Here is a 14940-nt window from a genome sequence, read left to right on the forward strand (position 1 = left end):
AAATACCTCAGGTCATGAAGGGGTTAATTATTGAGCAGTGGCGAGCACACTCACTCATCACTAATATGCATGTCATTCAATTTGGGCTTCATGGCAACTTCTGAACACCTATGAGTTTTAAAATTGAGACACTACCAGAATTTGCGATGTCAAAGACATCAATGTTTTCAGATATTTCTTGAGATTGCAAAATAAATACAGGAAAAAAATATAATTTTGCCATAATGGGCCACCAAATGTGTAGATTGATCAGAAGTGTAGGAACCTGGAGAGCTCAATGTTCAGCTCGCTAAAATCCATCATGATGGTTTACAAATTAACTGTACTTTTAACAATTCTTGCATAAATCAATAGTATAAAAAATTATAAGAAACTTTTTGATCTATCTTATTAGATAAATGTTCTTCCTTCTTCACTTATCAGACACTTCTTAGGCTACTTTCACACTTGTGTTTTTTGCAATCCATCGCAATCCGTTGTTTTGGGCAAAAAACGGATCCTGCAAATGTGCCCGCAGGATGCGTTTTTTAACCATAGACTTGTATTAGCGACGGATGGCCACACGTCGCGTCCGTCATGCGATGGATCCGTCGTGTTTTGGCGGACCGTCATCACAAAAAAAGCTCAATGTAACTTTTTTTCCGTCGCGTCCGCCATTTTCTACCGCGCATGCACAGCCGAAACTCCTTCAGTTTTACTTAACATGGTAAAAAAAATTGTAGAAGTGCACTTTTTATTGCAATTTTACATCACTTGGAATTTTTTTCCCGTTTTCCAGTACAGTATATTGTAAAATAAATGGTGTCATTCAATAGTACAACTTGTCTGACAAAATACAGCCTTCATATGGCTATATTGATAGAAAAATAACAAAAGTTATGGCTCTTGGAAGAAGGAAAGCAAAGAAATGAAAACACAAAAACAGAAAAACTGAAGGTGGTAAAGGTAGTAAACTGATTAAATATAAAATTGGTCTCAGAGTATGTGCATGTTCAGCTGGAAAGTAACTTATGAGTCTCATTGACTGATACAAGCTCTGTACAGCATTGCAAAATATGTTGATGCTACATGAACAACAGACAAACAATTTTGATTGAAATATTTTTTTTGCCTTTTTTAGTCATAGGTTTATCAAATATTCAATCGTGTACCATCAATTTTAGAATCTTATATAAATTTAATAGCAGGTGACCCAGTTGAATGAGGTCAACTTTATAAAGTCCTATAAACTGAATGTGTGCAAATAAAGTAGAAGGTTGTGATTGAACAACTATCACACCAGGATAAGTACATGCTGTCAAAACTGGATTAGTAACCTATAGTCTAAGTCATTTAAGTTTGCAACATTTACATTTTGAGTGGAAAGCCAGAAAAAGAGAATTGTTTCTAAATGGGAGGGTTACCATGCCAACAGCAAAATTACTGTGCAAGAAGTATGTTCAGAAAGGTTTATGCTACTGTAGATCTTTTCCATAAATTCTGTTATTGCTAACATTACTTTAATCATTGCCCAGGTGTAGTAGAATAATTATTTTATTTACTTTAGAAGATTCCCTCATTTTACGTGTTTTTCTGTAGGCAGATATTGATGATCTGTATATACTGGTATTACAAAATCACCACAAAATCACAGCAATTGTTTTAAGATAGTGAGATCTCTGGATCCTTATACAAGGAAGAGCTGAAGAATAATTGGAAATAGATATCATCTGCTAATTGGGTTCCTGTTTTTGCATGTTTGCATGCAATTTATTAATTTAGAGAATACGACCATAATTACACTGCAGCAGAAGCAGCAGCAGAAGGAGGTAATTGTAAACATTTGCTAGTTCTGGAGAGATTTCAAGAAGCAATGATTTTTAGAAAAAAAAGGTGTCCAACAGGTAAATTCTTTAACATCAGGGGTTCAGACAAGTGTATGTAAAATCATCCATTTTACATCTAGAAACAAAAAAATGTTTTTCATCCATATTGTTATCCATATGCAATCCGTGTGTTAGGTGTTGAGTTGCCGCCTCTGCACAGGGGGAATCTCAAACCATCTCCGCTGTGGTCTCCCACTCTCCTCCAGCCGCAGTGGAGCCCGCTCAGCAGAGATGTCGGTCCCAGTGTCTAACTCAGGCTGATACTGGGCGATTGGTTACTACTGGTTTTCCAGGCTCTGCCTTTGTAGCCAGCACTGATCAGCAGTGAGCAGATCTTTCTGGGACTAAGTCCTGCTTTTCCCATACTGAGCATGCCCATGGGACGTTCTCCCATTGGAGGTCGCGGGTCACATGCTCAGGTCCTGTTGCGGCTCCTATTAGACCATCTGGAAGGTCTTGCAGCACTGCCGCTATAAAAGGTTCACATGGCCGCTCAGCCATGCACTAGTGTACACTTGTAAACGTGTGTGTGTTGACGTGTGAAAGTCGTTCATTAATTATCCCCTCCCTTGTATATGACTGCTCGCGTAAGGTGGATGATTGCTATCTAGCGCCCGACTTAGCTATCAGCACGTGACACACAAAACAGCATCAAATTGCTGTGACTGCCAGTGCGGCGCCCTGTGCTTTCACAGCGCCTTCCTTACCCAAGCCTGGGTGGTTAGTGGCATCTGCCAGAGCGGCAACCCACACATTCTCGTGCATCTAAATAATTATTATTATTTTATTCACTCTGACACCCCAGTTGCGGTGTCGAGCACAAGAGGTCTAGATAAACTCTAATCCAGAGTCTTCGCGATGTTGTTCTGCTGTTGGTACTGTGCAAGAGGCTGCATGCAGCATATTCAGTGTGTGTTGCATTCGGCGTATGACATATACAGTGTGTGTGTGTGTATGTGTGTGTGTGTGTGTGTGGTGTGAAGGTGTTCCGCTGGTGGCACCACACAAGAGGCTGGTACCACCAGCAGTTTCCATATTGAGACACCCATCACTTGGGTGTCCCATTATGGCGGTCAGTGAACTTCCGCCGCTTGGAATTCTGAGATCCAGGCACATCTGGATGGAACAGGATGTGAAGGCATTACAAGGTAGGTACACTGCTCAAAAAAATAAAGGGAACACTTAAACAGCAGAATACAACTCCAAGTAAATCAAACTTCTGTGAAATCAAACTGCCCACTTAGGAAGCAACACTGTTTGACAATCAATTTCACATGCTGTTGAGCAAATGGAATAGACAACAGAAGGAAAATATTGGCAATCATCAAGACACACTCAATAAAGGAGTGGTTCTGCAGGTGGGGATCACAGACCACATCTCAGTACCAATGCTTTCTGGCTGATGTTCTGGTCACTTTTGAATGTTGGTTGTGCTTTCACACTCGTGGTAGCATGAGATGGACTCTACAACCCACACAAGTGGCTCAGGTAGTGCAGCTCATCCAGGATGGCACATCAATGCAAGCTGTGGCAAGGTTTGCTGTGTCTGTGTATTGAAGCTATAGACTGGCCCGCCCAATCCCCAGACCTGAATCCGATTGAACACATCTGGCACATCATGTCTCGCATTATCCACCGATGTCACATTGCACCACAGACTGTCCAGGAGTTGGTGGATGCCTTAGTCCAGGTCTGGGAGGAGATCCCTCAGGAGCCCATCCACCGCCTCATCAGGTGCATGCCCAGGCATTGTAGGGAGGTCATATAGGCATGTGGAGGCCACACACATTACTAAGCATCGTTTCCTTGTCTTGAGGCATTTCCACTGAAGTTGGATCAGCCTGTAACTTCATTTTTCACTTTGATTTTGAGCATCATTCCAACTCCAGACCTCCATGGGATATCAGTTGTCATTTACGTTGATCATTTTTAGGTTTTATTTTTCTAAACACATTCCACTATGTAATGAATAAAGATTTACAACTGGAATATTTCATTCAGTGATATCTATGATGTGGAATTTTAGGCTAAGTGCACACGTTGCAGAATTGCTGCGTAAATTTCCTTGGCAATTCTGCAGCTCCTGCCGCGGGTAAATCGCATTCAGAATTGGCATGCATATTCCCGCTAAAAACTAGCATTTTGCAAGCATAATTAGCTTGCAGAATGCTAGCGTTTTCTAAGCGATCTGTAGCATCGCTTGGAAAACTGATTGACAGGTTGGTCACACTTGTCAAACATAGTGCTTGACAAGTGTGACCAACTTTTTACTATTGATGCAGCCTATGCAGCATCAATAGTAAAAGATAGAATGTTAAAAATAATAAAAAAAATAAAAAAAATCATTATTCTTACCTTCCGCAGACAGCCGATCTCCTCAGCGACTTCCGTTCCTATAGATGCTGTGTGTGAAGGACCTTCGATGACGTCACGGTCACGTGACCATGATGTCATCGCAGTCATGTGACCGTGACGTCATCGCAGGTCCTTCACACACAGCATCTATAGGAATGGAAGCGGCCGTGTGCACCGCTGAGAGGCGGGAAGACTCTGGGGGCTATCGAAGGTGAGTATATCACGATTTTTTATTTTAATTCTTTTTTTACCAATTATATGGTGCCCAGTCCGTGGAGGAGAGTCTCCACTCCTCCACCCTGGGTACCAACTGCACATGATCTGCTTACTTCCCGCATGGTGGGCATAGCCCCATGCGGCAAGTAAGCAGATCAATGCATTCCTAGGTGTGCGGAATCCCCGCGATTCCGCAAATTTAATGAACATGCTGCGCTTTTTTCTGGAATGTGATTCCGCTCAGGAAAACAATGCAGCATGTGGACAAAAAATGCGGATTGCATTCTATTAAATAGGATGCTTAATGTGAGCATTTTTTTTGCAGTTTTAAAGCGTTTTTATAGCGAAAAACCGTGAAAAAAACGCAAAAAATCTGCTACGTGTGCACACAGCCTTAACATTCCCTTTATTTTTTTGCAGTGTATATATTAACATGCAATTTGTATGCCTATTTTGTACATCCATATGACATCTGTTTTTTTACATGAACAATGTAATAAATAATAGAGGACAAATACAATTTTTTATTTTATAATTGTAATGTATCCATGAAAAATATATCACACATGTATTGAATACCATATGTAATCTGTTTACTCATGGTTTTGGCTTACGAATATTGATGTGAAATACTGACCAAATACTGGTCATGTGAACGTGGCCTAAAAGCATGTGATATAGTATCTTCACTTGCATTGGTCCATATGCAGTCCGTATGCTATCAGTTTTGCATACTGATAGTACGCGGATGTGTAATATGTTAGTTTCAATGATCCGTTACGGATATGGATAGCATACGGACATAAAAAAAACACACATGTTTGAAACAGTGATTGCATATGGATGATGATATTGATGGAAAATTGTCATTATTTTTGGCTGGAAAACAGATAATTTTTCATACACTCGTGTGAACCAGGCCTTATTTGAAAAAAGTAAAACATGGCTGTTGAACATGTAACACTACAGTCAGATGTGAACTTTTTTATTTTCTACTCATCATCAGTGATGTAGCTAAAGAATAGCATTCTACCAATCGAGATAGTATCAAATGTTACATAAAAATCCATGTACCTTGCATCTACTGTAAGCTCCTTGTCCAGATTCATGCTTACAACTTCATAAAAAGCATATAAATTGGTTTGACATGACCTCGCTTTCAAAAAGTCATGTTGGTTATCAGCAACTAAACTGTTATAACTTTGCAGAATTACCCCAGGCTATACTGATCTGTATACAGTACTAGGTTTTATTGCATTTTACTACATTTTACTATGCTATATAATTTCATACTGTACTATATTATATTATAGCATTTTATTCTACTGATTTAAACAGTACTCTATTATATAGCACTCTAATATTTATTATTCTACACTATGTGCACAATTATTAGGCAAGTGTGTATTTGACCTTATCAACATTTTTATGCAGATTTTTCTACTCCAAAAGGAATAAAATTGAATGCTTATTGAAAGAAGCAGCTCAGGTCTTGTGTAATGAGGAATGGTGTGGGACACTTTAAAAAGGTGTGCATAGTTATTAAGCAGCTTGTTTTCCACAGGCAAAATAGGCCAAAATGAGATTTAACTCTGAAAAGTCAAAAATTGTTACATTTCATACAGAAATTTTCGGACAGAGTTTGAGCCAAGTGGCATAATTGACTTCATTCTCTCGCATGAGAGAACATACCGCCATGTGACTATGTCCTAATAGTTGCCCAATAACTGTGCACACACAGATTCTTTTAATTCCTTAGTGACCATTCCAAATTTTTAAAATCTGACCAATGTTTCTTTATATGGTAATAACTCTTCAATGCTTCCACAAATCCAAGTGATTTTGAAATTTATAATAAAGGTAAATTTAGGTCAATATGTTTTGTGTTTAGTTATAAAAAAAAATCAGAAATTTGACAAAATTGTAAATTGTAAAAATTACAATATTCAAACTTTGAATGATTATCCCTTTAATCCAGATAGTCATACCACAGGGAAACATTAATAACATTTCCCTCATGCCTGCTTTAAATCAGCACCATTTGTAAAATTTTATTTTTGTTTGTTAGCATTTTAGGAGGTTTAAAAATATAGCAGCAATTTTTAGTTTTTTCAAGAAAATTTTCAAAATTTATTTTTTTAGGGGCCTATCCAGGTTTGAAGTAACTTTAGGGGTCTTATATAAACCTCCAAAAGTGATGCCATTTTAAAAACAGCACCCCCCGACATACTGAAAACTGCTGTCAGGTAGTTCATTAATCCTGCAGGTGTTTTACAAGAATTAATACAAAGTGACTTGACATGAAACCTAAAGTTAGCGACAACTTCTGAACAGGTTACTACAACCGGCAGACTCCAAGGCCACTATTTGGCTATGAATTGCCATGGCAAACATCAGCACCATACAATCGTTATCTCAGGGTGCCAATGGTGTTAAAGAGGAAGCCCCCACACACTGTTAACCACTTATATGCTGTAATCACTATTGACACCAGCATCTAAGGGTTTAAATAGAAATGGTAGGTGCCAAAACTGAATGTGGCTGATACATCAAGTTGTCAGCTATAGTGGACAGCCCACAGCTACTGGATTGTCACCTGTATGGGGAGGGTATTCTCTTAAATCTCAGGTCAGTAAAAATACGTATTGGTGGTAATTAGGGGCCAAGAAAGACAAAATTTCACTTTACTTTCTTAAACATTCAGGTTTCATATTAATTAATCTTTTGGATTGACGGACAGCACTGGAATTGTTCAATAATAAAATTAATCATTAAAATACAAATTGGCTAAAAATCATGCACACAGTGTAAAATACACTGAACTATACGATTCGGTATTATGTAGCACCGTAATAACATTACATGGCACTGTCGCATGGTAATATCACCACAGTTAATTGTGATTGGGCTGCTTTCTTACATGCTGTATCTTCCCTGTGATCCACATGTCATTATTGAAGTCTGTAAATGGAGACACAATAGGGGTCTGAAGCAGCAGTGCAAAAAAAAGGAATCCTTACATCTCAAGCGCATAGCCAGCCTACGCACCTATGATGCTCTCACATACAAACTGGACCTTTAACCTACGAAAACTTGGCAAAGAAATAAGATAATATTTTCTTAACATATCTGTGATCAAAAATGCAACATGTTATATCAGTTTGTATCTGTGGAAATTATGCAAATTACCTCTATTTTTGCACAGACTCTTTAAAGGGTTTAACTACTAATTTAATAATAATGAATAATCTGTAGGATTGCTGAACAACATAAAATCGGTAGGAGTACGAAACTGAGCTCAAGAACTTTAACTCTGTTCCTATTCAATTAAACAAGTGATCTTGGTCCACAAATAGTCTGTTATCCTAAGTATAAATCATCAGTGTCAGATTAGTAGACAACTCCTGAAATTTGCTAACAAAACATCTAAAAATATTGATGTATGACTTCAAATGGTTCACAAATTGTCAGAGGAGCTTCAGGAAATCTTGGTGTGTGAGGCCTTACAATAGCAGTAGATTTAGGATTACAGAGGACTGAAGGGTGTAATTTTTATGTAGTTGTTAGCCAAAGCTTTGAGTAGCTATCCTTATTTTTCCTTAATTTGTCTAAAAATCCAACTCAAAATTGCACGTAAATAAGACTTTGTATGATTCACCAATGGTCACAGGCTCGGACTGGCCCACAGGTTAACAGGGGAATCCCCCGGTGGGCCCCTGTGCAGACCTGGGCCCCCAACCTCACTGTATGGGCAGTACTTGGCATAATTCACATGATCAACTCTGTACAGAAAAAAGCAGCATCTTATCATTCATTAACCAAACTACCCAGTTTATTAATAAATAGAGATAGAAGTACATTTGTGACAAGGGTAGTGTAATATTTGTATGCAGGTTAAAAGAGGTCCCCCAAAGGCAATGTTACTGGTGGGCTCTTAGCACCCCAGTCTGACACTGAATGGTCATAACTGCTACAGAAAGCCTTGTGTTTATGTAAAGAAATGAACGCTGCACAATTTTATGCATCAATAAAAACTGCAATGTAGTCATCAAAAGGGAATGGAAAAGTGTTGCCTTAATATAATACATATGGCATGTCTGCACAAATTCTATTTAATTCTTTTGAATTCTTTCGCCAATCTATAAATTTAGATGTAATAAGTACGTCAACTATGTCAATACTCAAACATAATACACCACAGTACCCCAAGACTATGATGGACAATGGTGGAGGGTATCAAGACTCATGGGCTTTTTATGAGTGCTCAGCATTTCAAAGGGTTATTCCTTAATACAACCTAATATTTCTCTATGGGATAAGTAGTAATAGTTTGATCATTGGGTGAATCAATGCTTAGACCCCACCAAACCTGAGAATAGGATTTTAGAAATTCCCATTAAGCCAGGGATTAATAGAACAATGATGACCACACGTAACAATTGCTTCATGTAAAAAGTGACTTCAGTCTCAGGATGGGTGGAGGTTCTAGTAATCAGACACTTAGGACCTAAATTGGGTATAAGTCATTACATACATTATGGCTGGGTAACCCCATTAAATCCCTTTTTACCTAAATTTGCAGAAACAGATTATAAAAGAATATATATAAGTTCTGCACATCCTGCTTTACCCTATTACTATGTGATATAAGGTAGAATAGGACGCCTAGGAAAACAGAATTAATATATATTTTATGATGTGATGTTATTATGGTTATATAATTTATAAAACTGTCACTTTAAAACATCTTTCAAGTACATGAAAATGCTAAAAGGAATTGAAACAGTGAGAATGATGAAAGGAATACAAATGAATGCAAAAGGCAAAACTAGACCGATACAGCAGTTAAAAAAGAGATTATCACTTAACCTGTTTTCTCAGAGCTGCCATTGATGGTATTAGTAGGGATGGAAGTGAAGATAGTCTTTGCGTTGTCCTTGGCAACAACAGATTTCTGCTTAATTTTCATGGCTTCCAGTGCTTTGAGCTTCTTGGCATGTTTCGTGCCTTTGTAGTGGGCCACAGCCTGGCTCTACAATGGAGAACAAAATGAACCATGCAATCAAGCTCATTCCTAAACTTTAAAATTCCGTATTATAATAATAAAAACAGACAAGCTTAAAATAAAGGGTACCAAGAAATATTAATGCAGTACATAAAAAATACATTATATAAATAATGGAAAAATAATTTGTTTTTTTATTATAATGGTAACTACTTTACTACTTAAAAAAGCATCCTAAGGAATCAACAAATCAACACATATTGTAAAAAAAAAACTTTGAGAAACAAATGAGTAATCTAGAACCATGCGAGCTTATTTATATTCCATTGAGTGAATATATAACCACTTTGAATAAGGGCATACTAAAGAGCCACTAACAGATACAAGTTTAAGAGTGCACTTATTTTATACTCTGTTTCGCATGTGGTATCTATTATATTACAGGGTCTGCCTATAGGGGTGCTGCCTTATGCTACAGGATCTGCCTATGGGGCTGCTGCCTTATATTACAGGGCTGCCTATAGGGTTGCTGCCTTTTATTACAGGGTCTGCCTATAGGGGTGCTGCCTTATATTACAGGGTCTGCCTATCGGGGTGCTGCCTTATACTACAGGATCTGTCTAGGGGGTGCTGCCTTATATTACAGGGTCTGACTATCGGGGTGCTGCCTTATACTACAGGATCTGCCTATGGGGGTGCTGCCTTATATTACAGGGTCTGCCTATAGGGGTGCTGCCTTGTACTACAGGGTCTGCCTATAGGGGTGCTGTCTTATACTACAGGATCTGCCTATGGGGTACTGTCTTATATTACAGGGTCTGCCTATAACGGTGCTGTCGTATACTACATGATCTCCTTATAGGGGTGCTGCCTTATACTACAGGGTCTGCCTATAGGGGTGCTGCCTTATACTACAGGGTCTGCCTATGGGGGTGCTGCCTTATACTACAAGATCTGCCTATAGGGGTGTTGCCTTACACTACAGGGTCTACCTATAGGAGTGCTGCCTTATATTACAGGGTCTGCCTATAGTGGTGCTGCCTTACACTACAGGGTCTGCCTATAGGGGTACTGTCTTATACTGCAGGATCTGCCTATGGAGGTGCTGCCTTATATTACAGGGTCTGCCTATAGGAGTGCTGCCTTATATTACAGGGTCTGCCTATAGGAGTGCTGCCTTATACTACAGTATCTGCCTATGGGGCTTCTGCCTTATACTACAGGGTCTGCCTATAGGGGTACTGTCTTATACTACAGGATCTGCCTATGAGGATGCTGCCTTATATTACAGGTCTGCCTATAGGGGTACTGTCTTATACTACAGGATCTGCCTATGGGGGTGCTGCCTTATATTACAAGGTCTGCCTATAGGAGTGCTGCCTTATATTACAGGGTCTGCCTACAGGGGTGCTCATTATACTACAGGATCTGCCTATGGGGTGCTGCTTTATACTACAGGATCTGCCTATGGGGCTGCTGCCTTATACTACATGGTCTGCCTATAAGGGTACTGTCTTATACTACAGGATCTGCCTATGAGGATGCTGCCTTATATTACAGGGCTGCCTATAGGGTTGCTGCCTTTGATTACAGGGTCTGCCTATAGGGGTGCTGCCTTATATTACAGGGTCTGCCTATAGGGGTGCTGCCTTATACTACAGGATCTGCCTATGGGGGTGCTACCTTATATTACAGGGTCAGCCTATAGGGGTGCTACCTTATATTACAGGGTCTGCCGATAGGGGTGCTGCCTTATATTACAGGGTCTGAGTATAGGGGTGATCCCTTATATTACAGGATCTGCTTTTGGGGGTGCTGCCTTGTACTACAGGGTCTGCCTATGGGGTGCTGTCTTATATTACAGGGTCTGCCTATAAGGGTGCTGCTGTATACTACATGATCTGCCTATAGGGGTGCTGCCTTATACTACAGGGTCTGGCTATAGGGGTGCTGTCCTATACTACAGGGTCTGCCTATAGGGGTGCTGCCTTATACTACAGGGTCTGACTATGGGGGTGCCACCTTATACTACAGGATCTGCCTATGGGGGTGCTGCCTTATACTACAGGATCTTCCTATGGGGGTTCTGCCTTTTACTACAGGGTTTGCCTATAAGGGTGCTGCCTTATGCTACAGGGTCTGCCTATGGGGGTGCATTATACAACAGTGTCTGCCTATGGGGTTCTGCCTTATACTACAGGGTCTGCCTATGGGGATGCTGCCTTATACTACAGGGTCTGCCTATGGGTTGCTGCCTTATATGACAGGGTCTGCCTATGGGAGTGCTGTCTTATACTACAGGGTCTGCCTATGGGATGCTGCCTTAAATTAGAGGGTCTGCCTATGGGCGTGCTTTCTTATACTATAGGGTCAGCCTATGGGGGGCTGCTTTATACTACAGGGTCTGCCTATGGGGTGTCACCTGATACTACAGAATCTGCCTATGAGTGCTACCTTGTGCTACAGAGTCTGCCTATGGGTGCTGAGTTGTGCAATAGAGTCTGCCTATGGGGGGTGCATTATACAATATATAGTAGGCCTATGGGAATGCATTATACTATATGGAGGCTTATGGGGAGTGCATTTTACTACATTTAGGACTATCTGGTGCATTATACTATATGGAGGCTCTCTAGAGTGCCATCATACAGTGTGGAGATTACAGTGAGGGGGACATCATACAGTGAGATACAATCATCAAATGATGACCTCCAGGTCTGCCAGCTACAATGGCCTATTAGGTCATGAAAGGAGCATGGTCTAACAGGTGTTCTGTCTGACACTCACAGCTTTAATGCATTGCCATGCTTGTGCATGGCAATGCATTAAATCAGTGATCAGAGATCAGATCATTTGCCATGACTACCATCGACAGCCTGTGATTGCAAACCTTGGGTGTGAATTGTGTGGGAGAGTGAACCACTTTTTTTCCAGCCTTTGAAATACTGTGATCACTATTGATCATAACATTTAGAGGGTTAAACAGATGAAGGCAGTGCTGGCACTGTCTCTGGCAGTGAGAGCCAGAACTCCCAGCATTGATCTTGGAGACACAGCTCGTGTGCCCACATGATCGCCAGAACGTATTGGTACATCCATTTGCAGGGAACTCATTTAAAAATGGGATGACCCAGTATGTTCAATGTCGAAAAAGGGTTAAAAGAGAAAATACATCATAAGTAATGAATGGGAATCTTTCCTTTCAGAGATGATGCAACAAATTACTTTTTCATAACAATTTTCTGCATCTTGCATATGCTTGTTCCAGATTTTTAGTGCTCATCACTGTAGGATATGGAAGCTTAAACTTTATAGAATATAGGAAACCAACCAGAAAGGATAAACAGAAAGCTATGCAAATATGTTAAATATTTGTACTTTTTCTTTTAGGTAACTGCACAGAATAGGACAGGCTGTATCTCTCATAAATCAGAAATAAATCAGAGGGTTAAAGGAATGAATCGAAATGATCTTCCCTTAACCATAATGTGTACCTTCCTGCTCTCTGGATTTAGAATTAAAAGAATGAATTTCATGACTCCACCCTTTAAACAGAAATGAGGATATAATCATGGTGTGCACATTTCCTCTGTAATGCAATGCTACAATCCACATTTCTACAAACACTAATTTTTAGATACTTTATCTGAAGTGTTTAAAATAAATAAAAATAACATTTCATCCTTTATAGTAAAATCTGTTTGTCTTAGGCTAGTTTCACACTAGCGTTAACTGCATTACGTCGCAAATCCGTTTTTTTGCCGAAAAAACGGATGCGTCAAAAAAGTGAAAAACGGTGACAAACGTATGCCACGCATCCAGCATTTCGACGGATCCGTCACAAATCCGCTAAACGTTTCCGTCGAAAATACTGGATGCGTTGCATACGTTGCATCCGTTTTTACCATCCGTTGCATCCGTTTTTACGACGGATCCGTTTTTAAAATGGGAGGCTCCCAAATTTGATTGGCTACTGGAAAATATGGAAAACTATATAATTACTGTTTTTACAGCCCATCTTTGAGGGTTTTAGTTTTGTGGCAGCGATGGAAGGTGTTCTTGTGAGGATTGCACTTAAATACGTGGCACTTAAATACGTGGCACTTATATACGTGGCACTTAAATACGTGATACGTGGCACTGAAATACGTGGCACTGAAATACGTGGCACTGAAATACGTGGCACTTAAATACGTGGCACTTAAATACGTGGCACTTAAATACGTGATACGTGGCACTGAAATACGTGGCACTTATATACGTGGCACTTAAATACGTGGCACTTAAATACGTGATACGTGGCACTGAAATACGTGGCACTTATATACGTGGCACTTAAATACGTGGCACTTAAATACGTGCCACGTATATAAGTGCCATGTATTTCAGTGCCACATATTTCAGTGCCACATATTTCAGTGCCACGTATTTAAGTGCCACGTATATAAGTGCCACGTATTTCAGTGCCACGTATCACGTATTTAAGTGCCACGTATTTAAGTGCCACGTATTTAAGTGCCACGTATTTAAGTGCCACGTATTTAAGTGCCACGTATTTAAGTGCCACGTATTTAAGTGCCACGTATTTAAGTGCCACGTATTTAAGTGCCACGTATTTAAGTGCCACGTATATACGTGGCCATATATGTGGGGTTGAAGGCCCAGGCCAGGTTTATATAGATTTGGGGGTGTCTGGCCATTTGGCAACAAAATCCAGCTTCTGAGCATGCTCAGTGTAAAAAAACGTATTGCAGCGCTGCATTGCGTCGTACGACGTGTCCCGACGCATCCGTCGCTCATAGGCTTCCATTGTAGCCAACGACGCATGCCGCAGGATGCGTCGCGACACGTTTTTTAGGCGGAGACAAAAAACGCTACAAGCAACGTTTTTTGCCGACGACGTATCGCCAAATTTCGACGCATCCGTCGTAAAACGTACACGACGTATGTCAATCCGTCGCAATACGTCGCCAATACAAGTCTATGGGGAAAAAACGCATCCAGCAAAAACTTTTGCTGGATGCGTTTTTTCGGAAAAAAGACGTTTTGAGACGTAATGCAGTTAACGCTAGTGTGAAAGTAGCCTTATCCCTATTTATGAGATGTAAATGACAGCTAACGAATTAGAACCAAACAGGAAATCACTTGCATAATAAGATGTTCATCATTAATCATGCCCTACATATACCTTACACTGAATGAATCTGTATTCATTATTTCCAAACTGTAATCAAAATGTAATCTATCAGTCTTTTCCACAAATTAATGTAAATTGTTTTAAGCAAGCATCAGCAGCAAGTTGATTACCCTTTTCGGCTGTGATGCAAAGTGATAGTTATATTATGCTATGTCCTATTGTTTAAGTGATTGGTGAATTAAGTGACATTTAAGCTCACTAATAATTCATCACTCATTCCAATACAGTTTGCATAGTATTTCATCAAATTTTAAAATAGAACATGAACAAATGACATTTTGTATGCAAAATATTAACATTGT

General features: G+C 39.8%; 1 protein-coding gene across 2 annotated transcripts in view; it reads right to left on the bottom strand.

Moving 5' to 3' along the window:
• ZNF385D (zinc finger protein 385D) overlaps positions 1 to 14940 on the bottom strand; it is a 501516-nt gene that overhangs the window by 133869 nt on the left and 352707 nt on the right. For both annotated transcript variants that reach the window (XM_077268896.1, XM_077268897.1), the window contains one exon: positions 9306 to 9468. In XM_077268896.1, coding sequence (XP_077125011.1) covers positions 9306 to 9468 — 163 coding nt within the window. The remainder of the gene's footprint in view (positions 1 to 9305; positions 9469 to 14940) is intronic.

This window comes from Ranitomeya variabilis, chromosome 6 (genome assembly GCF_051348905.1).
Source record: "Ranitomeya variabilis isolate aRanVar5 chromosome 6, aRanVar5.hap1, whole genome shotgun sequence".
Taxonomy (NCBI): domain Eukaryota; kingdom Metazoa; phylum Chordata; class Amphibia; order Anura; family Dendrobatidae; genus Ranitomeya; species Ranitomeya variabilis.